At 35.9% G+C, this 27,170-nt stretch overlaps 1 protein-coding gene across 30 annotated transcripts; it reads right to left on the bottom strand.

Annotated features, from left to right (window-relative positions):
* Window positions 1–69: 69 nt before the first annotated feature.
* Window positions 70–27,170, bottom strand: acp2 (acid phosphatase 2, lysosomal). Of its 30 annotated transcripts, none has more exons than XR_007429198.1 (16): window positions 27,006–27,170; window positions 24,106–24,201; window positions 23,481–23,567; window positions 20,932–21,084; window positions 16,888–16,986; window positions 13,566–13,655; window positions 11,862–11,994; window positions 10,468–10,556; window positions 9,643–9,749; window positions 9,376–9,554; window positions 4,362–4,440; window positions 3,589–3,649; window positions 1,821–2,963; window positions 1,309–1,516; window positions 1,189–1,236; window positions 70–1,084 (listed from the first exon to the last, which is right to left on the bottom strand). XR_007429198.1 is itself a non-coding variant. In XM_007244925.3 (11 exons), the coding sequence occupies exons 1-11, from the start codon at window positions 27,087–27,089 to the stop codon at window positions 7,982–7,984; spliced, it is 1,254 nt and encodes a 417-aa protein (XP_007244987.3). In that variant the 5' UTR covers window positions 27,090–27,168; the 3' UTR covers window positions 7,191–7,981. The 30 variants fall into 30 exon arrangements, 1 of the variants encoding a protein (XP_007244987.3); XR_007429206.1 differs by lacking the exon at window positions 1,189–1,236 and adding an exon at window positions 1,141–1,188 and having other exon boundaries at window positions 70–1,004; XR_007429211.1 differs by lacking the exon at window positions 1,189–1,236 and adding an exon at window positions 1,141–1,188 and having other exon boundaries at window positions 70–924.

Raw genomic sequence — 27,170 nt, 5'->3', positions numbered from 1 at the left:
CTGAATATTTTACATGAAAAGTATGCATTTCTCTGAAACGAGTATTATAATAATAATAAAAAACAAAAATTATACCAACATGCTTTATTTATAACAGTTTTAATACAAAGTTACATGTTTATAAAGGTTACAAATACAAGGTTACAAAGGTTTACTGAGTAAAAAGAAAGAAAAAACAAAGTGCAATAGTAATATAGTGCTGGTTACAAAGGTTACAAGTTTACTGAGTTAAAAAAACTAAACCAAAGTGCAATAGTAATATAGTGCTGGTTACAAAGGTTACATAGTTTACAGAGTAAAAAATATATAGTGCAAAAGTAGTATAGTGCTGTTAAGTTCTAGAAAAAAAAGATATGGTATATTAAAGAAAAGTACTCAAGTATTTTAATGACAAATAATACACAAAATACACTACCGGTCAAAAGTTTTAGAACTTATTTTTTTGCTCTACATTAAGCTTTTTTGGTCCCATCAATAACCAGAAATGTTTTGGGAAAAGGAACACACCTGCACAGAAACACAGTTCCCTCTGTAACTATTACAAGTATAAATAGCCAGAGAGCAGTGAGTACTGTTTCCCACACCTTTAATGATTCTTGTAAACTGGAGAAAACTGCTACAGGAAGGTACAGGAACTAAAATGAAGAGAAGAATCAGAGGTCTGACCGGTGAAGTGCAAAAAAAAAAAAAAAAAAAAAGGGGTGTTACGATGTTTTGGAGAAAGGAACATGCTATAAGTATCCTATAACTGATTCCCATATCCATGATAAGTCTTAGTAACCCTCCATCACCACATTTATGCCTTTTTAAACTGTCGACTCTCTTTCCTGAGCTAGTGAGTTACCTAGTCAGTGAGCTAGTTAGTTAAATAGTCAGTGAGCTAGTAAGTTACCTGGTCAGTGAGCTAGTTAGTTACCTAGTTACCTGGTCAGTGAGCTAGTTAGTTAAATAGTCAGTGAGCTAGTAAGTTACCTAGTCAGTGAGCTAGTTAGTTACCTAGTTACCTGGTCAGTGAGCTAGTTAGTTAAATAGTCAGTGAGCTAGTAAGTTACCTAGTCAGTGAGCTAGTTAGTTACCTAGTTACCTGGTCAGTGAGCTAGTAAGTTAAATAGTCAGTGAGCTAGTGAGTTACCTAGTTACCTGGTCAGTGAGCTAGTAAGTTAAATAGTCAGTGAGCTAGTTAGTTACCTGGTCAGTGAGCTAGTTAGTTAAATAGTCAGTGAGCTAGTGAGTTACCTGGTCAGTGAGCTAGTAAGTTAAAAAGTTAGTGAGCTAGTGAGTTACCTAGTCAGTGAGCTAGTTAGTTACCTAGTTACCTGGTCAGTGAGCTAGTAAGTTAAATAGTCAGTGAGCTAGTGAGTTAAATAGTTAGTGAGCTAGTAAGTTAAATAGTCAGTGAGCTAGTGAGTTAAATAGTTAGTGAGCTAGTTAGTTACCTGGTCAGTGAGCTAGTAAGTTAAATAGTCAGTGAGCTAGTGAGTTAAATAGTCAGTGAGCTAGTTAGTTACCTAGTTACCTGGTCAGTGAGCTAGTAAGTTAAATAGTTAGTGAGCTAGTGAGTTAAATAGTCAGTGAGCTAGTAAGTTAAATAGTTAGTGAGCTAGTGAGTTAAATAGTTAGTGAGCTAGTGAGTTAAATAGTCAGTGAGCTAGTAAGTTAAATAGTTAGTGAGCTAGTGAGTTAAATAGTCAGTGAGCTAGTTAGTTACCTAGTTACCTGGTCAGTGAGCTAGTAAGTTAAATAGTTAGTGAGCTAGTGAGTTAAATAGTTAGTGAGCTAGTGAGTTAAATAGTTAGTGAGCTAGTTAGTTACCTAGTTACCTGGTCAGTGAGCTAGTAAGTTAAATAGTTAGTGAGCTAGTGAGTTAGTTAGTTACCTACTTTGTGCTGGAATATTTAGCACACCTCGCTATCATGAGCTTTTTAATGGAGTGAAACACTTGCTTGGAGAATAAATCTAACATTAAATATAACGTTTGTATGAAATTTAATTGTAAAAGTATCTGCTGCTGTTGTGCGCTGGAACCTGTTCGCTCCCGTGTTTGGAAGAACGCTTGAAACTGGCGGGGTGTTTGGGGGCGTGGTCAGTTTCAGACGAGAGTTCAGGGAACCCGTCAGTCTAAAACCAGCGGACCAATACAGATTCAAGGGTAGCGCCTTCTTCTAAGCCCCGCCCACCCGTGAAATCTGTACCAAAACTCAGAAGCAAAAAACTGAAGCAGAAGCAAACGAGAGATTCCAGAATCAAGTCTTTAACAGAAAAAAAAACACAGAAAATTCACAAAAAAACACAAAAATAATAATAAATAATAACAAATAATAATAATCCAAACCATAATAAATTTCAAATAACTGCAAAGAATAATAAAGTAACCAAGTATATTTAAAAATATGTATTTGTTTATACATATGGATAAATAATTTTTCTCTTTTTAATTTGCAACACAATTTTTCCTTTTGATTCTTAAAATATTAATTAAGGATTTTATTTTTTTGTGTAAAACTGTTGGCACAAAATTCACTCCATAGGGGTGCATACCATGGAGAGCAATTGGAATTAAAACCAGCAGGGGAGCAGGAGAACATACATTATATTGGCAAATGTTTTCACTCACCAATCCAAATCATTAAACTCAGGTGTCCCAGTCACTTCAATGGCCACAGGTGAATAAAACCAAGCACCTAGGTATGCAGACTGCTTCTACAAACATAAACGCAATGCAGGCGAGCAGATACTTTTAGTAATATATTGTATATATGTAGAAAAACTGGATTATTACCGCATTATTATATGCATTAGTATCATAAGGCATAATCATGCCACCTTTAGTCAGCACAGCACTGGTGGTGTGTGCTGGAGGAGCGCAGGTAAAGGTGATGGTAGGCAGAGCACTGGCGGAAGATTCTGGCAGAACGCCTCGGGAGGACGTCAGCAGAGCACTGGCTGAGGATGCAGTCACAGCACTTGAGAGAAAGATGTTGGCAGAGCCTTTTAAAATTGTGTTTTGTTTTATCCACCCATTTATCTATCAATTTATCTGCATCAAAAATATGCATATGATTCTGATCTCAAGCAGAGGTTCTAAGGGGTCACTAATCTTAACTTGTATAAGATTATATTTGACCAAGAGTGAGACAAAATCCAATGTTGTCAGTGGCAAGCATCATAAGAAAAATACAGGACAGAATAAGTAGTAAAAAAAACAGCTAACTAACAAAATGTGAACTCAAGATGTCAAATTAATGATTGTAAAATATATATTTGTATTTCTTGGTATTGTACCGTTGGTTTGACATTACAGGGTCACATTCTGAGTTAGTTTCTGAGCTAGATTTTGCCTCAATCTTTAGTAAAGTTTAGTAAAATTAAAAAAGTGAATTTCAGTAAGGATTGTAAAATGATTGGGTAGGTTAAGGTTGTTAGTTGTTCAGCTGTTTTTCATGATTGAAAAAAAAATAGTTTCACTGATTAATGTAAAAACGGTTTATGCAGTTAAAAAAGTACCTCATATCTAAAGTAACTACTATGAAAAGAAAAGGATCTTCATTAAACTCTAGGTCTCATATATTTAGCATAAACAAAACTTACCCTGAGTTGCTTCAAACTCTCCCCTCTGATGGACACTCTCCCTTCCTGCTCAATCTGTCTTCTGAAATAGAAGACAGAATTACTATCCTTGTGCTCTCGGTCAATCTGAAATAAATTGATGGCACATAATAATATAATAATAATAATAATAATAATAATAATAATAATAAATATAATAATAATGTCCATACATACAGGTCTGGAAAAAATCAAGAGACCAGTTAAAATGATGAGTTTCTTTGATTTTACCAAATTAAAAACGTCTAGAATATAATCAAGAGGAAGATGAATGATCACAAGCCATCAAACCAAGCTGAACTGCTTACATTTTTACACCAGGAGTGAAATAAAGTTATCCAAAAGCAGTGTGTAAGACTGGTGGAGGAGAACATGCCAAGATGCATGAAAACTGTGATAAAAAAAACTGGGTTATTCCACCAAATATTGATTTCTGACCTCTTAAAACATTATAAATATAAACTTGTTTCCTTTGCATTATTTGAAAGCTCTGCATGTTTTTGTTAGTTCAGTCATTTCTCATTTTCTGCTAATAAATGCTCTAAAGGACAATATTCTTATTTGGAATTTGGGAGAAATGTTGTTTGTGCTTCATAGAATAAAACAACAATGTTCATTTTACTCAAACATATACCTGTAAATAACAAAATCAGAACTGATTCAGAAACTGAAGTGGTCTCTTAATTTTCTCCAGAGCTGTGTATGTCACTAAAATTTTACAATACAGAGACAACAACAAACACTATAAAACTTACAGCCATGCCCTTTTTACGTGACTGTCTCTGGTTCCGAGAGGATTTCTCCACTGAAAGATTTCTGCTTCCTCTCCTGCCCCTAAATTGATAACACTGGTTTAGATATCTGCTGTGACAACATGCAAAATGTTTACATACAATTTATTTACACTAAACAGATCATATATACATTAGGATAAACACAATTTAGGGTTGCATGTTTTTCCATTTGTAAATAAATATTTTACTGTGGTCTGCTGAAGTCCCTAAGCCTTAGAAATGATTTTGTTACCTTTTCCAGACTGATAGATGATCAATTACATTATTTTCTAATCTGTTGCTGTATTTCTACAAATCGGGGCATAATGTGTTGCTTTTTGTAATCTTTTAGCTGCTTCATGTTGTGAGACAGGTTTTTATTTAAGTGATTTCTTGATTCTACAGGTCTGGCAGTAATTAGGCCTGGTTGTGTTTAATAGTGAAATTGAACTCAGCTTTTTAAAAAGTGTGATTAATTACAGTTCATTTATTGGGCGGCAAACATGTTTTCACAAAGGACTAGATTGGTTTAAATAGTTTTTTTTTTCCCATAATAAATTAAATCATCATTTAGAAATAGCTTTTTATATTTACTCAGGTTATCTTTGTCTGATATTAAAGTTTGTTTGTTAACCTGAAAAAATGTAAGAGCAAAAGACTAAAGAAATCTGTAGCTAGCAAGCTGATATCAGCTAATAAAAGTTACCAAGTTGAATTCATGTTCTAGTAGGTTTTGTAGTGCTTCTGAATCTGGTTAACATTATTATTATTATTTTTTTTTTACATTGTTGGCTGTTTTCAGTGAAATAAGCTGCAACATGCTGCCCTTAAATAACAACACTATTTGCATATCGGTGCAGGACATCACATCACACCCGAATTGATGACCTTTCAGTTAAACATTCAGATCATTATCAAAGTCATTATCAAAATACTTAGTCAATTGGTTCTCAAAATAAAAAAATACTTTAGACTATACAGAAATCATATATTAAATTAGCTTAATTACTTTTTATTTCACATGCTGCATGCATTTATCCATCCAAGGCAAGCTGCTTGTCAGTATGGACAATTTTAGTGACCCACATGCAGTGACTGTGATAGCCTCCACCATCACCATCACCTCACCTTTTTTAATTTGTATACTTAGGATTGTTTCTGGGTGGTTCTACTGCTCGACTGTATGAAACTATCCTCTTAAACCACTGCCCATTTTTAAATAGCCATAACTTACTTTATATCCCCAGTAATATCAATTATCAGTGCAAACCACTAGGGGGAGCCCACTGACTTTAGACTTGATATAATACAGTGGATCAACACCAGCAGATGACATGTCTCTCCAAACCATCACTGATAGTGGAAACTTCACACTAGACCTCAAGCAGTTTGGACTGTGTGTCTCTCCACTCTTCCTCCAGACTCTGCTCCCTTTAATTCCAAATGAAATATAAAATTTACTGATGATCAGTGATGGTTTGGAGAGACATGTCATCTGCTGGTGTTGGTCCACTGTGTTATATCAAGTCTAAAGTCAGTGCTGAGGTTTCCCAGACAATCTTACAGCACTTCATGCTTCCCTCTTCTGATAACTTTTATGAAGATGCGGATTTCATTTTTCAGCAGGACTTGGCACACTGCACACACTGCCAATTGGTCTTATATAATATTCAAATTTTGTGAGACACTAATTATGGGCCATAAGCCATAATCTTCAACAACAAAAGAAATAAACGCTTAAAATAGATCACTTTTTTGTTTCACTTTTTAAATTGAATTACTGAAACCAAGTAACTTTTTTTATAATATTCATATTTAATGATATTTGAGATGCACTTGTGTAAGCCATTTTCACCCAACACTACTTGACACCACTCCTATTTAAAGTGGTCAAAAGGAATCTTTGCAAGTAAAATACTCTAATACAACCTAAAAATCAGAAAATGTTGGGACAGCATGAAAACTGTAAATGCAAATTCACCATTCCTTTCACAAAACAATTGAAGATGTGTTTTAGGTGTTAGGTGTTTGTCTCATTCTACCTGCAAAAAACATATATTATTATTATAAAATGTGTGTCAGATCCTGTGTAGGGCTAAACTATTGAGTTAACTCTGAGCTAATGTGTGTTAGCAAAAAAATAAAAAAGTCTTCAATAAATGGAAACAGAGATTTGCAGACCAAATTTTCCAAAACTTTTTTTTTTTTCATTTTTTTTCCCAAAACTTATCCAGGCCTGGAAATTGCAATTTTCAAATTCCTTTTGAAATCCTTACTTTTCCAGGATTTTTATTACCATATGAACCCTGTAACAATACATGGATGTCCCTGGAAATTATGTTATTTTGAAGAGATCATACATTGCTCTGAGATGTTGATGTATTTGTCTGCATGAATGCTGGATCAGCACTGACAGAACCCTATACCATGCTAGACCCTGACTTTTGAACATGCTGCTGATAACAGTCAGGATGGTCTTTTTTGTCTCTGGTCCAGAGCACACAGCCTCCATTTCTTCTAAAAAATATTAAAAGTAATACTTTTATCCCAGATGCCTCCAAGACCAGAGAAGTTGATGCCACATCTAGACCAAAATCATGATAATCCCCTGTAGACATCACCTGTTACAAATTACATAATTTTAGTTGTGTGTGTGTGTGTGTTTTTTTTTGATCTCATCTTAGCTTTTTTTAATGTGTTTCAGGCCTGAAATGTAGTAAAGAATGCATTTTAACAAATTAAATTACACTAGCCAGATCAAACATATCATGCTGTGGGTTTATACTGTCTGCAATGAAATAAAAGCCAAAGTAAATGTAAGAAAACACTGCATTTTTATTAGTATTTTTCATTCTGTTCGGGATTTTGGCATTGTGTTAGAAAATTATAGACCGATTGATTAAATTTATTTCATTTTACTTGATTTTTTTTTTCAAAAATAGGCTCAATCATCATATTACATTCTTACAGCAATCTCATCAGAAAATATTTACATATGTTTAATACATTTAAAATGCTTTCACTTGCCAATATATTATTTGTTGTGAAGAGGAAATTCAGAGTCATCTCCTATTCATACAAAAATATCACTTTCGATAGATTTTCAAGAAAAATACATTCTCAGCATCAAAATACTGGAACATAAACATCAGCACCTCTCAAACAGACTATCTGAGAGGGCAAAAGGCATTTTTGCTGAAAAACAGAAAGAGCTTCAGTCAGGTTAGACTGGCAGAGACACTGACAGGCAGAAGATGAACAGGACTACATGATGATGCTGGTCTCTGTAGTTTCAGTAGTTCATGCTGGATCATTCTGAACTATTCCTCATCCTCTTGTCAGTGAGGTGTAAACAAATAAGAGACAGAAACTCCTCAGTCAAAGTACTTGGGAAAAAAAGCTCTTTTTAAAAAACTACCATATAAAAGAAAGGTCCCCATTTTCACACCAGAATAAATTAGCAGTCTAGACCAGAAGAGGTCCTTAAATCCAGTCTGGTGACTAGAAGCAGCTGGTGTGTGTGCGCGTGGCTCCATGGTGGTCTCTCACAGGTCCTCTTCGCTGTCCCAGGTGTCCTCTTTGTGGAGGAGCTGGTATGACTGTCAGGAGTGGTCGTCGCTCTGGTTGATGACGTGGCTGTAACCGATGGAAGGCTCGCTCTGACGGCAGAGCACTACAAACAACAGCATGACCAGCAGCAGCAGCACACACCCACACACAGCCAGCCCAATGATAACATCTACACACACACACACACACGAGAGAAACAGCACAGAGAAAATAAGACATCCCATAGAGTTGAGCAGTATAGCGAGAATATACCGCAGTTTATAAAAAGGATGGTGTGTCTGATGTGTCTTTTTTTCTGTTCTGTGTTTAACTAGGACAACTAGTTAACTAGCTAACGTTAGTATGTTAGCTAGCTCGCTGCTAACATTAGTTCTCTCCCCTCATTAGATGTTTGTGGTGGGGCACTGTGTTTTCCCACCAGTATTAAACGCACTGTCTGAAAATGTAATACCTACATCAAATTTACTGTACATTTAAGACAATTTAAGACATTAACTATCCAGATTTTAATTTAAGACATTATAAGACTTTTTAAGGACCCGCAGGAACCCCGAAGATGGCCACAAAGTACTGAACTGAACTGAGGAAGTCACACTTTGAAAACATTTGAACTTGAACTATGCCTGAAGAAAAAATAAATAAATAAATAAATCAATAAAACCAAAGAACATTCATCCTCTAAACACAAGTTACTTGAGCCTTGAGTGTTTGGAACACAGCCTGTGTTGTGGGTATTACAGTTTAGAATCTAAATAAGATAAAACCTTTCAGATTTAGTCACTAAGAGTTTTAATGGTCAGCACTCGTGCTGTGTATTAATCTATAGACTCGTATTTAAGCTAACTAAGCTAAAGAGCTTAGCTACAGACTCAACACACCATGAAAGAAAAAATAAATAAATAAATGCTAACAGCAGTTTATTAATCTGAGCCATTCTTGTCTAAACACTAATAAATGGTGTTCTGTGGTGTAAGCTAATGCTAACCAGATTCTCTTTCCTGATTCAAAGCAATTAAACACTCGTAATACTTTAAATTAATAATCATTTGGTCAGAATTTGTTTAATCAAAGATTAGCTCAGTGTAACTAACTGTGAGTGCAGCATGCTGCTCACTTTACCTTGTTGTCTTTTCTTTACTTTGAACTTATTAAAATAAAAAATAAACAATAAATTCCTAACTAAACAAAGTAACATTACAGTCGAAAGATTGTGATGCTCCTGGCTCAAGGATTCTGCTGTCTTCTATGCATCATCACGCTTTATACTAGACTTAGTAGCCAAAGAAGTTGCAAAGCATGCGGATATCGCCCAACCCTAGTAACACTTGCCCTAATCTAACGGAATAATAAGGGTCACTTAAGTACTCAATGCATGTTAAGCTGACTGAACAGCCATTAGATCACAAAAAACTGAGTGTTTTTGTACCTGTATCAGTGGAACCTGTGTTCATCATGCACTCTTTATCCCAGTCTGTTGGAATGACCGATTGTGTAAGCTTGATGAATTCCTCCAGAGAGCAGTGATGAGCACAGCCTGGTATAGTTAGCGGGTATGGCTCAGCCACACTGCTGTCATTACGATAGAATATCTCAACTGAAAATGACCTGAGAGAGAACAAGACGACAGAGGTGTGAACACTAAAGAAGTATAAATGTATCTGCACTACTGTAAATTTACACATGTATGTATTACCCATTGCTGTCCTGATGCAGTTCCATTATGTGGCAGGAAGCGTATGGCGGCTGCAAGCCATTGAATACGTTAAGCGCTTCGTGAAGAGCTACAATGGTTGTGTCGTGCTAAGAAGGAAAACAAACAAAAGAAGACATACAACAGGGAACATAATTTTTTGCAGTCTTAATCGCATGATACAGAGCAGCTTTATATAAGAGTTGTAAAAACGCATCACCCAGCATGTTACAGCTGACTAAAAGGAGAATTCATTTAAAGGAGACTTTAAAATGAGAACCCAACAAATAGATAGGATAGAGGAATAGATTGCAATATTAATTTCTGTGGAAGTGCATAAATATTATAGGAAATTATTTGGAATTCATACATTTTCCACAGCTTATCGAATTATTGTGACTTAATTTCAAGATGGCAGCATTTGGAGCACTACCTGAGGGTACTGTGTGAATAAAAAGTGTTTTTAATAAACTACCTGTGCACTTTCAAAGCTCTCAGTGCCTCATTTTAAATGTCAGGTTCCTCAGTATTCTACCAAAGAAGAGTGGAGCTACTTTGAGCAATTTCTTTGCATGGGCAACACTATGCCCCTCTCACTAGCATTGTGAGCCTGTTGGGAGAATCAGCTAAAAGCTCTGTATTTCAGAATGCTGGGGACAAACGGAGATGGGATATTTGACAAAAGTTTTTACTCATCATTCACTACACCTCAAATTCAGTTCACACCGGACTTCTCCTGTAATGTTTAAAGGGAAACGTGTTCAGAACTCGAAAATATTGATTATGAAGCCTTGATTTTGTGAAGATATGATTTTAGTATTGACTTACTGCCGAATACATGATCATCTTGAGCTGTCCATTGGGCTTTAGAGATGAAACAGTTGTAAAATTCTTAATAATCTGATCTAGCAACAGACCTGAGAGAGAAAGAGAGAGAGAGAGAGAGAGAGAGAGAGAGAGAAAGAGAGAGAGAAAGAGATAGAGAGAGAGGAATAAACATATACAAATAGGATATTAAACAAGGACTTGAACACAATATTGTTCTGAAGTTCAAAGTTTAACAAAATGGCCAGGGAGTCAGCAGGTCCTCTTATCCTGGGACAACAAGTTGTTCTAACACCTGAATCAACATCCTACGTTTTTTTAAGAGGGTGTGTGTGTGTGTGTGTGTGTGTCTATGTTTGCATACATGCACTTGTAACTCCTGTTCCTTAGGGTTTAAGTGGCTCAAAATTTACAACCAGTCCCTTTTTTTTTGTACGTGATGAACAGTCAGATTAGTCAGTATAGCACAGGGAGAGCGTATCTTTCCTAACATGCAGCTAAACTTCACTAAACATTTGATGGACTGGAATTGCAGCTTCTAAGCCCTATTTCTGTCATCTCTGTCATACAGAGTTCCAATGTTCTATATAGGAATATCCAGATTATCTTATTTTTCCCTCAAATCCAAAATACTCTTTTTTTCATATATAATTTTATTTCCAATTTATTTGCCCATTTTTTCCCCAATTTACACGGCTAATTACCCAACCCACACATTATGACTCCCCCCTAGTACTAGTAATGCCCCAACACCAGGAGGGTGAAGACTAGCACATGCCTCCTCCTTTCCATATGAAGTCAGCCACCTTCCTTTTTGAACTGCTGTTGATGTAGCATTGCTAAGTAGCATCACAGCGCGCTCAGAGGAAAGAGAGAGAGAGCAGGGCCAATTGTGCTCTCTCAGGGCTCCGGTAGCCATTGGCAAGCTACATGAACAGGATTCGAACAAGCGATTTCCCGACCATAGTGGCAGTACTTTGCCCATTGGACCACTCGAAGCCCTGAGAATCTTAATTGTAAAGAACCAGCGAATACTGATTCAATCTGGGCTGATCTTTGTGTTTGTATAAATAATTATGCAGCCACACATTTCAGGTGTTGTGAATTCAAGATGCGCAGCTGATTAATACTAAAGCAAAATTACTTAATGTTTTGCAACCATTAATATAATAAGACATTATTGATTGATTTATTAATCCTTAATGGTTCTTTAACATGCAATTCCACTATGGTTTCTTCACTTTATTGTACCCTATTGTAAGTATAATGCATAACTTAAACTGCAGTTTAAGTAAAAGAGAGAATGACGTGCATTAGATATGTGTAGAAGGTGCCACATTATGAATGTATTAATGTGTGAGTAAAACTAGTACAATATAAAAACACTCAGGTCTGACCTCCCTGCAACCGGCTTTTCTCCACTCGTTTATGGACACCAAACATGATCTGAAAGCCGAAGTTCTTCAGGAACTGCAGAGTGCTCATTACATCTGGAGTCACCCAATCTGGAAGAGTCATGCCATGCTTCTCCTGAGAGAAAGAGAAAGCAACAGAGAACTCTTTAAACAGAAGCCAACAAACTGCTGAAGAGGCCTATTAAGCCACATAAGAATAAAAAGATTATAATAGTCTACTTTCAGCATTTAGTTAATTTATAGCATTGCACACACAGTGAAGTTTAGCTTAATAGATTTAATAATAAATAATATGGCAAAAATGATTTAGGTTAATCGTTCAAAAAAATAAAAGTAGTTTTAAAATAAATTACTACAAAAAATTACATAAATATGTTAATGAGTCATGAGTTTCAGATCACCCCATCCACGTGAGGATGAACACACTTCTGTTATCTTTCTTCTTTCTTCTAACATGATGACACATCAGTGCATACGACTACAAACTTTTGCAAACCAAGCGCAAATTCCCCTCTCAGCTGCTTCCCTAACAGCGGTTCCCTAGTTCGTTTCTTTGGTGAGGCCTTGGCAAGAACTTTTAAGTTCTCAAATCAATGACAACTAAAACTGCATTGTGCTACCAGAGCAAATTAATTACTCTTTTCTTTCAAACCTTTCTGATCATGCCTTTCTAAAAATACAGAAATGGCTGTATAATAAATAAAAATAAATATGACCAGACAAAATTTGAAATATTTGATTCAAACCATGTACAATTAAATAAAAGTTAAATAAAGTAAATATAAAAATAATGCACTTTCCATACTGTAAGTTGTAGAATCTGTATTTTTAAAATGCTACATGTACATACTAAATGTATACACAATATTAAGAATAAAAAAGTTCTATTTTATTACATACAGGCTTCATGCCAGCCCTTTTGAAAAGGAAGTATACTTAAAAGCATTAAACTTATTTTCAAATTAGGTAAAGAATACTAAAAGTGCATTTTTAATTTAAAATATTTTATGAAAATACACAAATAATTTCTCTGTATTTTTATAAAATATATATTTTTAAATCAACATTGTGTTGATAGAAAAAATATATATAGTGGCATTAAATACTGCTTAAAAGTGCACTTTAGTGTATTTTTTCCCCCAGAAGCATTAAGGTGTTAATGTGCATCAATACGAAAAGTAGTATATTTACAATATACTTCAAGTGTATTAAAAATGTGTTTAAAAACACATACTTAAATCTACTTAAGTTCGCAGGAGTTGTACATAAAAAAAAAACACAAAAAAGCATAAAATAATGATTTTATATTGCATTTAGCTTAGTTACAACTAAAATATACCTAAGTTGCCATAGGTTGTTCCAAAATAGTACATTTATTAAGTATTTAAGTACATATTTTAAATTTTAAAAAGAATGTACTTTTTCATGTTAAGTATAATTTAAAAAAATATACCTAAATACACTTTTCTTTCACAAAGGAGAATAAAGCTGTACATTCAAAAGGTAAATATCAAAGCAGTACCCACTGTAAAATTATTAATTGGGCCTATTACAATGTGTAGATGATTATTGTGTGCATATACAATCATAGAAATGCAAGAAAATAATTTCAAATTCTCTTAAGCTTTAAGATTGTAGGTTTTGTTATCTATAGAAATACATGATGCTGATACAGCAGAACCTCACCTCACAGAACAGCGTGTCATGGATGCTCCATATTGACGCAATGGTGGTTGACTCCACACCCGTTTTATTCCGCACCATTTCCAAGAAATCCTATTCATTAAAGAAATAAACATTTGAAACAATAAATAAGAAAACACCTCTAATTCTAATAAACCCATACATACACTATAAGGACAAAAGTATTGGGACACCTGCTAATTTACTGTTTGTTCCTAAATCAAAAAGTATTTATAAAGAGTTTATCCAGCTTTTGTTTTAGTAACTGTATCTACTGTTCAGGGAAGAATGTACAAGATTGCTGTGAGCATATGATGGTATACAGTGACAAACCCTAAAGTCATCCCAGAAGTATTGGATGGAGTACCATGATTCCAAAACACAGATCCACAGCTCCAGAGTTCACTACTGGGGGCTTTATATCCTTGTAGCCTAATATCTGGCATGTTATAATGTCAATTCAGTAGGTTAATGTTTATCTGCTTCAGAGACTAATATTCTATTGACAATTCTTCTTCACAGTCAATAGACAAGCTGTATGTGTTTGCACATCAGTATCAGCAATGGGAGCAACTTAAAGTAGATTAGTACATTAGTAAAAGTGTCCACAAACATTTCCACATACAGCATATTTCCTTACCCTTATAACTAAGGAAAGTACATATTAGTCATACAGAATATCTACAGGTATGTGAAAATTAAACTTTTGTGGTTTTAAGACTTTTAACTAATATTTAAAGAATCAGGACCACTTTCGTAATAACCCAACTGCAAAAAGGTACAAACAAATACTTAATTAAGTTTAAAAACTTGTGATTCCTGTATTTTTACACACAACAATATTTTAAACATAGCATAATGTAAATTAACAGTTTTAAAGTAACAGAACAGCCCATTAATGTTTTTTTCTTACTGTAATAAAGAGGTTAATAAATGGTACAACAACAATTGTATTACTTGTATTTAAATGTGTTTTTTAAAATGGGGTCAGAACTAGTTATACAGGATGTAAACATTTCATTAAAGTATTTAAAATGTTAAAATGGTTAAAACAGGTTTGGAAGCAAAAGTACACTTTTAAAATGAGCTAGATTTATCTCCAGTACTAACCCAACACACCTACATTCTGTAAATAAGGTTAAATTAAATTAACACAAATTGACACACGGCCCTGTGATGCTCTCAGAATGTTCAGTATGTGTTACTTAGGGACTTCATGAGTGACTTCCTGTCACTACAGGTTCACTTGAGTCTCAAAAGTACCACAGACAGTAAATGCAGATTTGGATTTAATAGTAGCGCATTGAATTTCACAATTTCCAAACTCCACATTTAATTTTCCAGATTTAAATGCATGTTTGTTTGCACAGTGTGTGAATCTGAAAATTGACCTTATTTACAGAATGTAGGTGTGTTGAGTTAGTGCTGGAGATAAAACTAGGTCCTTTGTGTATTTTTTGGCTTCTACAGATCTGTTTCAACCATATAACGAGTTAAATACTTTAATACAATGTTTTACATCCCATAAAACTAGTTCTGACACCATTTCTAGAACAAAAATTTAAATAGTTAATGTACCATTTATGTTGCATTGGGATTTTAACCCACTTTATTACAGTAAGAAAAAAATGAGCCATTCTGTTAATTTAACAAATGTAATTTTAGATATTTTTCTAATTTTTCAGAACAGGGTCTGGGCTTGAGTTTTAAACAATCTGCAGATACCCTGTTCATGGCAGTTACATGATAAAAAATCTTTTAAAGAATTTAAAGTAGTGAGTGAGCTTCAGCAGAGATGGAGCTGCTGATTATGTGTGGTTGATTTAGATGTGTAAGCAGTAGGGGTGTCACGATCTCGATATTTTATCGAAATCGAATCGAAATGAGGTCATGGTCTCGAGTATCGAAGTCAAAAAGAGGATCGACGATCCCTCCCGCGCGCGCTACGCAAATAGCGCAGCGCGCTACGCAAATGGCGCGGCACCAACACAGCGCATCCTATTCATTTAAATAGAGAGCCGCTGCATGAGCGCAGCCCCGCCCTCAGTTCTGCTGTGTGAGAGACAGCTGCCTTTCAACCACGGAGGAGAAACTGAAAACGGATTTATAGAAATATAGACAGGGCTCTCAAGTTTTGAGTGTCGGCGGGAGTGTGATCACTGTTTTTTATCTGTCCAACGGGGGAGGGGGGGCGGGGGTTGGGCGCGCAGGTTTTGTATCTGTATCTGACGGAGGGGTGGGTGCGCGCAGGTGAGAGCGTGTGAACTCGCTGAAATGCGTGTGTCAGTGTGACTTGAGAACATTGACTATAGATCACAGTGAGGTGGATTAAAAATCTTAAACTTATAATTGACTACACCTGTTGCTTTCCATTGAATTAAAAAAAACATCTTTCTCTCAGATAAAGTAAACACAAGCGTGTTTCTGACTAAAATAAAAGCTTTTCAGGAGAGATATAAGTTATGTGTAAATATTTATAAGACAATACCTGACAAAATCAGTTTTAATGACGTTAATAAACATCACTGTGACAGCGCTAGTCACAGTTTCACCACATCACTTATCTAACCAGCCTGTACTGATTTCTGCCCCCCAATAATGCTTTCAATAACCTCTAATAGCCTTTAATAGTCTTCAGTAGCCTTTAAAAGACTTACCTGGCGGCCGTGGTGTGTCCACTAAACTCCGTAGTTATAAACATCCTGAGGTTAGCAGCGCGCTAACTGACCTGTTTATAATGTAATCCGAGCAGTGACTCCGTGTCGGCTGTTCTAACCTGCTGCTGTTAGCTGCTTGGGCTGAAAGATGAACTGTAGTGAGCTGTATTATCCGGTTAGTGGGGTTAAAACCTTTATTTGTTTACAGAAACAGTAAAAACGGACTGGCTGAGCCCTGTAGCCCGTGGCTGGGCTGTACTGAAGTAGTGACTGAGTGAAGAGAGCGGGGCTTGTGCTGCTGCAGCTCCGACTAGTGGTTTGATGAAGAACTGCAGCTTCATGTAAGTGAGCAGTTTCACCAGCCATCCACACACAGCTCTGATAAACTGCTTGTTTTAATAGTGCACACTGTTGCTACCAAAAAAGTCACTAGATGGCATTACCATATATATCTTAATAAATAATAATAATACTATTTATAATATTTATAATAATAATAATAATAAATATATTATTTAAATTTTATGAGGCATAAAATAATAACAAGAAAAAAAACCAAGAAAATCGAGAATCGAATCGAATCGTGACCCTCAAATCGAAAATGAAATCGAATCGAGGATTTAGAGAATCGTGACACCCCTAGTAAGCAGAATTCAACGCAGACTTACGGCGTAGGTCTTGGTCATGTTAATGAAGAGCTCTGTTTTCTCTGTCTCGTTCATAAGGCGTTGGTAGTATGCACAGTTTGACAGGGGAAATGAGAGTAACTGGAAAAACACACAAACAAAAAAAACACCACAACAAATGGTATTCTTTTAACTATATCCTACACAGGACATTTGTTAATGTTCAACTTAACTTAAAGTAATAATGTAAAACTGTTAGTTCACATAGATATTTATGCATCAGGTATTTATTTCACAACCAAGAAGAAAACACTAAAATGTTCAGCTCTTAAATGAGGCAGTTAAACTAACAGCACTGTTTTTGTCCAAATTGAAAGTAAGACTGCACAGTGGCATCTTTTGTTCATTTTATGAGGAGGAAAAAGGATATCTGTCACTTGAAGACAAAATATGTCTGTGGGGGGGGGAAACAACAACAGATCATGTTGTGTCTACTGTGTATAGTTTTAATGAGGGATATTGTGTCTGACTAGCCTTTAAGTCTGGCAACAGTGAGGAACTGAAAGCTGCCAGACACAACAACTAAGAAAACAAGCACAACACACAAAGCACAGCCCAACTCAAACCGACTCAAACTCAAATCCCAGAGACATTAGCAAGCCATTAAAAAAAAATTAGAAAAGCTAATTCAGCAACCCAACAACTTCTCTCTTCTGAGCTGAACACTTTGTGCCTGCTTTGCACACTGCCAGTGCCCTAATCCCCTCCCACAGAGGAGCAGACACTTAGACAGATTACAGATGAGGAGAGGAGAACTGAAATGAGGGTTTCGCCCTAAAAAAAAGAAGAAGAAAAAAAAATCATCAGGCCCAGATTGTATTTCAAAATGGGTCCTAAAAGCATGTGCCAGCCATCACAGACATTTTCAATAGGGATCCACCGGTCCAATTTGAACAAAATTAGCTGGATCATTTATCAAACAAACAATTAGGTCTGGATACACTCACTAAACCTGATACCTGCACTGTGTTGGCAGCCAAACACCAGCAATCTTGACTTCACATCATCACCATCATCCCTGTTCCTTTGGCTTCTGGTTTAACTATGTAGAGTAAAGGACAAGTTATGAACAGGCCCCTGCAAATTCTGTCTATTTCAGTTCATTACAGCACTCTTAAATACTCCATTTCATAAAAATCTTCACTCAGAAGCTAACCTAAGAGTCTTTCCTCTAAACTACTGAACAATAGCAACCGAATCGCAATTCCAGCAAAGGAATAATGGACAAGATGTGGTCAATAAGGATCCAATGCTAGCTAAACTAACTAACTGAGCTAACCAGCTCTTTCAGCAGTATTAGAGAATCTATGGATGGATTTAAAGAATAACTTACAAATACTATCTTCGCATTGCTAAATCCAGCATTGGAGAAGGTACTAGCTCCAATTTCAGCTTCACTCTCACCAATTGGCTGACTCACAGAAATAGGTGTCTGTAACTGATCGGATGATCAAGGTACAGCAAAAGGATTGTATGAAGGAACTGATCTCCCAACTCCCAACTTGATCTCCCAACATCCCGTTAACAAGGTGGACGACCTGGAGAACCACACGCCTTATTGGCCTATCCCTTTATCACATTAATGCCTAAACAATAGGGGTGTCACGATCTCGATATTTTATCGAAATCGAATCGAAATGAGGTCATGGTCTCGAGTATCGAAGTCAAAAAGAGGATCGACGATCCCTCCCGCGCGCGCTACGCAAATAGCGCAGCGCGCTACGCAAATGGCGCGGCACCAACACAGCGCATCCTATTCATTTAAATAGAGAGCCGCTGCATGAGCGCAGCCCCGCCCTCAGTTCTGCTGTGTGAGAGACAGCTGCCTTTCAACCACGGAGGAGAAACTGAAAACGGATTTATAGAAATATAGACAGGGCTCTCAAGTTTTGAGTGTCGGCGGGAGTGTGATCACTGTTTTTTATCTGTCCAACGGGGGAGGGGGGGCGGGGGTTGGGCGCGCAGGTTTTGTATCTGTATCTGACGGAGGGGTGGGTGCGCGCAGGTGAGAGCGTGTGAACTCGCTGAAATGCGTGTGTCAGTGTGACTTGAGAACATTGACTATAGATCACAGTGAGGTGGATTAAAAATCTTAAACTTATAATTGACTACACCTGTTGCTTTCCATTGAATTAAAAAAAACATCTTTCTCTCAGATAAAGTAAACACAAGCGTGTTTCTGACTAAAATAAAAGCTTTTCAGGAGAGATATAAGTTATGTGTAAATATTTATAAGACAATACCTGACAAAATCAGTTTTAATGACGTTAATAAACATCACTGTGACAGCGCTAGTCACAGTTTCACCACATCACTTATCTAACCAGCCTGTACTGATTTCTGCCCCCCAATAATGCTTTCAATAACCTCTAATAGCCTTTAATAGTCTTCAGTAGCCTTTAAAAGACTTACCTGGCGGCCGTGGTGTGTCCACTAAACTCCGTAGTTATAAACATCCTGAGGTTAGCAGCGCGCTAACTGACCTGTTTATAATGTAATCCGAGCAGTGACTCCGTGTCGGCTGTTCTAACCTGCTGCTGTTAGCTGCTTGGGCTGAAAGATGAACTGTAGTGAGCTGTATTATCCGGTTAGTGGGGTTAAAACCTTTATTTGTTTACAGAAACAGTAAAAACGGACTGGCTGAGCCCTGTAGCCCGTGGCTGGGCTGTACTGAAGTAGTGACTGAGTGAAGAGAGCGGGGCTTGTGCTGCTGCAGCTCCGACTAGTGGTTTGATGAAGAACTGCAGCTTCATGTAAGTGAGCAGTTTCACCAGCCATCCACACACAGCTCTGATAAACTGCTTGTTTTAATAGTGCACACTGTTGCTACCAAAAAAGTCACTAGATGGCATTACCATATATATCTTAATAAATAATAATAATACTATTTATAATATTTATAATAATAATAATAATAAATATATTATTTAAATTTTATGAGGCATAAAATAATAACAAGAAAAAAAACCAAGAAAATCGAGAATCGAATCGAATCGTGACCCTCAAATCGAAAATGAAATCGAATCGAGGATTTAGAGAATCGTGACACCCCTACTAAACAAGTACAGATCCATTGCTCTCAGTGCTTAGAGAGAGCCCTACAAAGGGTACTGAAACCTACCCAGCACATGACTGTATCTTCTTGGGAATGAGGGGATGCCCAAGTAAAGTCAGCAGCAGCATTTCTAAGCATGCACATTTCAGACAATTCCTGTTTTCACCTCAGCATCAGTCTGAAGAACAGCTTTTCCTCATATTCAGTTTGTTAAACTGGCCACAGCAGAGGGATCAATGCAAACAAAATACACACACCGATGATCCTCTCAGCTTAGGACTGTATGCACACTGCACTTTGAACTTGGTACTCTGTTAACTAATACTTGAGTATTTGGCAGGTAATTCACATTCACATGCACTGTACACCCTGCTAATATAACTCTATATCGCTACTGCTCAAAGAAAAATATATATCTCCAAAAAAAGCGAATTTACAGGAAAGAGATAAAACCTTCTTAACTATCAATAGAAGAAGAAAACAGAAAAAACTATCGGGATCCATATTTAGCAGTTGTACATGTGATGTAAGTATATAAAGCAAAACTGTTACTTATGAGTAATAGGAAACCTTTAAGTGTAGCAGAAAGTGATTAGATTTATATCATGATACATATCGATATCGGCTGATATGGAAAACTACATTATGATAAGATTTTTTTCCATATCGCCCAGCCCTACTATTAGGTATAGCCCTGTCACGTAAACTATCTTTGTTAGGATGATATATTATCCCAGAAATAAATAACATGTTTTTAAACAACAATTAACTTTTAAATACTAATAATTAAATTAAATTAAATACGATAAATAAAATGATTGATGATCTTCATATATAGTACTATGTATAATGTCGATAACATAATCATCAGGGCAGGCCTAATGGTGGGTGTATAGGTGTTAGGATCATAATGGGTTGGACTAAACTGATCTAAGCTGATCAAGTGGGATGTACTTTGTCCTTTGTCTTACCCTCTCCTGATCCTGTGGGACTGTGTGGATAGGTATGGGCTGCCAGTTCAAGCCAGGATGAAACACTTGCGATCCATTGGGTGGGTAGAGACCGGCCAGGTTCGACTCAGCACTCATCAGCGTCCGATCATAGTCTGTGCTCCGTACAGCAATCTGCAGGACAGAAAGCAAAACAGCAGCATTAATGATACTGATCACAGAGCACGGAACTGAAATTACTGGTACGGCTCAATGAACTAAAACCTATAACAAATCCACAATAAGCATCATTTCACTGTTTATACTCTTCAAAATATGCAAAATGTTTGATCGGCATGTAGAGCAAGTTCTACATTACTAAAACACAGGACTATTAAAATAACTAACTGAATATAGCAATATTTTTATTATTTTTAAGTATATATTTTGGTATCAGTACAGTCCTAGAAACAGCTTACAGCTGCAATACTGACCTATTATAACAGGGACAAAATAACACACTGTAAAAACACTAAAAGACTAATAATTTAGACCAGACTGAAGAAGCACATATTAACAACAGCAGCAGCCTGCTTTAATAACACTCCAGTACAAACAGTAATGACACGGTTCACAAGGCTGGACTGAAACAACACACAGTCATGACACTGGTCTGAGATCTAGCTCTGAATCTGACCTCACAGTCTCCTTCTAGATCTACAATTCATCCTGCACATACATTTCTCCAAGCTGTGTTAAATATCTCATACAAATATTAACATCCTCATACACAGCATATTTGCGTTTCAGACACACTGCCTGAGAGCGCGGCCATCTTTATCCTTTAACAACAAACACAGGTAATGGCAGCTGAACCGAGTGTTTGGGTGGACAGAACTTCCACAAACGGAATCAAATTGCCAGTAAAAGACCAGAAAGGCAAATTGTGAGAACGAACCAAGATGTAAATGTTTAACCTGGATATGAGATCAAAAATAATGCATTTAGGGTAGGAGTGGGCAAAACCGCCCTAAAAAATTTCAATAATATCAATATTTTGTGGTATTTTTTTGCAATAACAATATTCTTGCCAATATGAAAAATATTTTATTGATTTAAAGAATATAGTCCTGCAACAAATGGCTTCATATAGTATAACGGCTTAAAATATGCAGTAAAATCTGTAAACATCTGTTGCAAACAACAGTACCCTTTTATTTTTGTACAAAATAATCATATTAATTAGGAATTAACTGATGTGGGAATTCGGGGCTAATACCGACATCTAATATTGCACATGTGCATATCTGCCGATGCCAATGCCAATCTATACATTTAGTGCTTACAGAGAGACTAGACACTCCAGTATAACTTTTTAACATTAAAACTAATAAAAACAAATAAAAACTAGCTTAAATCCGATTAATTTTAAAGTAACACAAGAAACAGTCATATTTTTTTTTCAGCGTATCGGTTTGAAATACTTTTTAATTCTTAAAAAAAAAAAGATAAATAATAATAATAATAATAATAATAATAATAGCAATATATATATATATATATATATATATATATATATATATATATATATATATATATATATATATATATAAACAATATAATTCTTGTCTATAATACCAATATAATTCTGATATCATCATGCATCCCTTATAGTATATAAAGCATATAAACTGCAAACATAAACAATTTTCTGTATTTGGCATTTGTTATCCAGCCTTCATCTAAGTGTTTCATTTTATTTGGTTTCAGAAAAAAAAACGTTATTATCTGCATTGTATTTAGAGATGAACAGAAATAAGTCACATTAAGTGATGAGATAAAGTAAAGTAAAGGCAGACAAACTATCCTTGGGTGTTTAAACAGCTGACATGCATGCTGTCTTCAAATACTGCTTGGAACTTGATCTCTTTCACAGACACTGCATTTAGGACTAATCTTGCTCTTATTAAAGGCTTGTGACTGAATTTAAGTGTGTCCTACTTTGAGATTTACTGATTTTTACATGCTGACTATGTACTTGACAGTATCTAAGCTTACAAAAAACCTATTCCAAATAGCTAGTTATATTTTTTATGTGGACAGCTGAAAAAGAGCATCTGCTAAATGTAATTAATGTAAATGTCATTAAGATGATCCTAAAAACACTCCTAAAAATCCTCAGTAGACTATCTTGAGTGGTGGCCTTTAAAGACCCCCCAATTCAATGACAAATTAGCAGATTTCTGCAGTCAATGCTGGACAACCCAAGAATCTCTCAGGACTAATCATGATTTACAAGAAAGAATGGAGAAATATCCCCCAAACATGAACTGAAAAGTTTCTTAGTTTGTTACAAACAGTATTTATAAGTTATACCTGCCAAAAATGGGTTTTATTATGTAGTGACCATTCAGGCTCTCATAAGAAAAATTAAGATTAATGAGATCCTAAAACCACCACGTTTAATGAACCAGCTTCAGATGTCAGACTCATTAATGTGTATGATGTAATAATAATACAGTGAATTTAGAAGGACCAATCTAATACAGTAAAACAGTACAGAAAGCACAGAACAAGTCCAGGACACAGACCTCATAACGGGTGTACGGCTCGCTCAGGAATCCCTGGTAGCGCCTTCTCAGAAACTGGCCCAGCTCAAGGTGCTGCCGCATACCTTCCTAAAAGAAAAAAAGAAAAAGAATAAAAAACAACACAGTACAATACTATAGCATAAAATAACACAAAAAGGGACAGGACACATACAGAGATGATCATAAACATATGAATGTTTTTGTGTGGGGGTTATTCCTATATGATGATGTGGTTAAGAGAATGGATAGCCTGTGGGAAGAAGCCATTCCTCATCCTCTCCATATTCGTAGACCAAAATCACTTTTCTGACCTCACTCCTGACTGTAACTCCATATATTTAATTATACCACAGCAAGTTCCAACTCTGATATGTGACTTTATCCAGAGCGATTTACATGGTTATTCCTATTACAGAGGTGGGCCAATGTAGTGTTTTGAGTCTTGCCAAAGGACTTATTGGTGTATCACAGTATACTCACCCTGGAATTGGGAATTGAACCACAGTCTCCCACATGATGTGGTAGCTCACAAGCAGGTGGTGGTGTTATCCACTGCGCCACACCAACCCAACCACTGCTTCAAACTTATCTCAATATTGTGTGTGTATGTATATTTAAACAGTACCTGTGTAAGCTGCCCAAATCCCTGTGGCCACGCACTCTCCTGGTGCGGGTCGGTTGGAAAGGCTTTGACTGGAGAGCGGTCTCCATGGCGATACAGCTGCAGAAAGGAAAACGTGAAATCAGAGGTATTAGTTTTACAGGATTACAATAGTGAGTCTAATAGGATTTATTAATAGAACATTTTCATGTGATTCCCAAAAACGTCTCACTATAGCCAGCAATGTTTACTAGTTATATAACAGCAAATTAGCTTTTCTTGACACTAAATACAATAAAATGAAGCGAAAAGTTACAGTTGCATGCAGGCTAAGGAAACCTGACCACATTAAACAACCAATATGACCAAGATTAACTACTTGCTTTAATATACTGCATATAACACCTTATTTATGGAGGCATAGGCACTCCCAAAATATTGAAACTGTGTTTGCACTAGGTAGCAGCTCTGTTCAACAGGTCTAACAAGTTCAAAAGGTTTGTGCTCCATGCTTCTTTTGTTCTGATATGCTGTGTATTCTGCACACATAAGCCAAATTTTACTTTTAACTTATTTAGAATTTGCATAAAGTAGTGCAGTAAAAATTAAACTAATATTTAACTCTTAAATGTCACCCAAAGTGGCCCAAAGTACAGATTTAAGAAAGACCTACATTGGTACAATAGCAAATAAAAATATAACTTCATAACCGAATATTCAGTGGTGGAGTTATGATCAGATTTAAATGAAATATATTTTATACACATCTAACATAACAGATTAAAAAAAATCCCACTGTTGCATTTCATTAGAAATATACCCAAACATGTTTGCAAACACGTCTCAACAACCCAGCCTTTTCACACTTAGTACCATTTGTTCAACCACTGGCATAATTAACAACCAAACCTACTAAACGTGTTTAGACAGGTCTCCCAGCACAAGTGAAGAACTTTGCTAATTTCCATACTCCTGTTTCCATATCCTGCTTCTCTCATTTACATTTACAAGCCATTCACTTACATTTTATATCTAGATTAGGGGCCAGCCTTATGTCAGAGTAATTGTGTGGCACACCTACAGTTTATTATTATATGCTACAATTTCTATTACGTCAGTCTGTTTAAACTGTATGTCTGAGATTGTCTGATGAACTTTTTTAAACATTATTAAAAAAAAAAAAAAACACTGTTTGGATTTGGAGGTCGGTCCTTATCTTACATGAAATGTAAGGCTACCCAAGTGTTGTGCTCAAACAAGTCTGGCAGTGAGTGCTCCACTACGTTTTGGATAAGGAACAAAAGAAAAACAGCTGATCAAGTTTTCATGGCTGGGGCACCAAGTTCTGCAGAGGATTTGGCTGGCAGGGACCTTCCAGAGACCAAAGGTGTGTGACCTTGTGATCACAAAATACACTAAACACACGAGTCAGCACTTCTTATGGTAGAGAAAAGTAAACTTATCATATTATTTATTTAATCAATCCTTTATAACTAGTTAGCTGAGTTAGTTAGCTAGCTAAAAATTCAACTTACATTGGCAGGTAGGGGCAGGCGATACAGCCTTAAATAATATCAAAATATTTCAGGATATATTCCTGGATTTTTACTATTAAATTTTAAGCAGATACTACATTAACAAAATAAATACTGAAGATTTATTTCGTATCAGAGTTTCTTACATTCAGTTGGGGGTGGGCAATATTGTAAAAAAAAAAAAAAATCTTGATTAGCTTCAAATATGCGCAATTGTCTTACTATTTTTAGTACTTACATAACAACATCCATTTTTAAATTTACAAACAGACAGCACCGTTTAACATAATGCCCAATCTGTTTTTGCCTTTACATTTTATTTACCTTTTTTGGGCCTCCTCTTCAACCTTTTGTATTATATGTAATACACACTTAAATAATATACAACACCTCCTCGTATTTCAGTTTAGCAAATTCCCTCTGGCAGCTTTTATATGTCAAGCTGTAGTTACATTATCAGTATCTTGATTATCCTATTTTGAAAATAGCATTAAAGCAGTAATTCGATTAATCAAATTAATTTGCATAAACTCCCAGCCCTACAAAAAATATATAAAAAAACATTGCCCATTTATTAAACAGTAATCTAACACAAAACTAAAGTGTAGCATATTAGTGCATACTTATAAACTGCAAACAATAAAAAGTAGACAATAAAACCTAAATACAGTAAATTGCAAGCTAAACAAACAAATAAATAAATAAAAAACAGACTTCATTAGCTTGCAACAATATCACTCCTTCCACTATATGGATTTTTTTTTATCGTGTCAAAACATTTTGGCGTTTTTGTATATGAAATATATAGCGTTATTTATATCATTGATATATATTAAGTTATATGCAGCATGGTGCATAACCTCCACGTATTATATATTGATATATTAAATATATAAGGAAAAAAAGCACGTGAGTGAGCAGAGATTTAGCTAAAACAATTGAGAGTTAGGTTAACTAATTACTGTATGTTAAATGTAGCTCAGTAAGTTATTAAGATTTTATTAAGTTTTATAAGTTATTATAGAGGTTTTATTGTTTACTGTATTAAAACTTTGAGGGGGGCTGGCCAAAAGCTGTGTGCCATACTATATCGCACAAAATTCTGAAAAAAATATACATAATATATATTTTATATATTTAATTACTTGGCACTTAAAACATAACTAGCTTAGCTTAGCTAACCCAGCTACAGCCCTGTAGAAAGCTATAGCGTTAGCTTACTCGTTAGCTTAGCTTAGCTAGCTCTCATAGCTAACCTTACCAAAGTCCTTTATCCCTGCCTTTACTCAATACGAAGCTGAATAGCCTAGCCGGGTAAAACAGGCAAGCTAACCTAAAAGAACTGAACAGACCCAGCGAGGAGCTCAAAGCGTTAAAACAGCCACTCACCACTGTGACCAGCTTTAGCTGACTCTGTCCAAACGACTGACCGAGAATACACAACAGCAGCAGGACCAGCAGATACGAAGCCATGCTGACAGAAACACAGAGCTCAGCTGTGGAGCTCCGCCGCTGTCTCTCTATTTCTCTACCTGACGGAAAGAAAAGCTCCTT

This window comes from Astyanax mexicanus, chromosome 23, assembly GCF_023375975.1.
Source record: "Astyanax mexicanus isolate ESR-SI-001 chromosome 23, AstMex3_surface, whole genome shotgun sequence".
Classification (NCBI taxonomy): domain Eukaryota; kingdom Metazoa; phylum Chordata; class Actinopteri; order Characiformes; family Acestrorhamphidae; genus Astyanax; species Astyanax mexicanus.
The sequence above is the reverse complement of the archived record's forward strand: the minus strand, read 5'-3'. Positions and strand labels throughout refer to the sequence as shown.

Excerpts from the sequence above, each read along its gene's own strand:
- acp2 (XM_007244925.3), bottom strand. The coding sequence starts at position 27,089 with ATGGCTTCGTATCTGCTGGTCCTGCTGCTGTTGTGTATTCTCGGTCAG. Across the intron at positions 21,085-23,480 it reads AGCCGTACACCCGTTATGAG|ATTGCTGTACGGAGCACAGA; the intron begins GTCTGTGTCCTG and ends TCTGTCCTGCAG. Across the intron at positions 9,555-9,642 it reads CTGCATCAGGACAGCAATGG|GTCATTTTCAGTTGAGATAT; the intron begins GTAATACATACA and ends GTTCTCTCTCAG.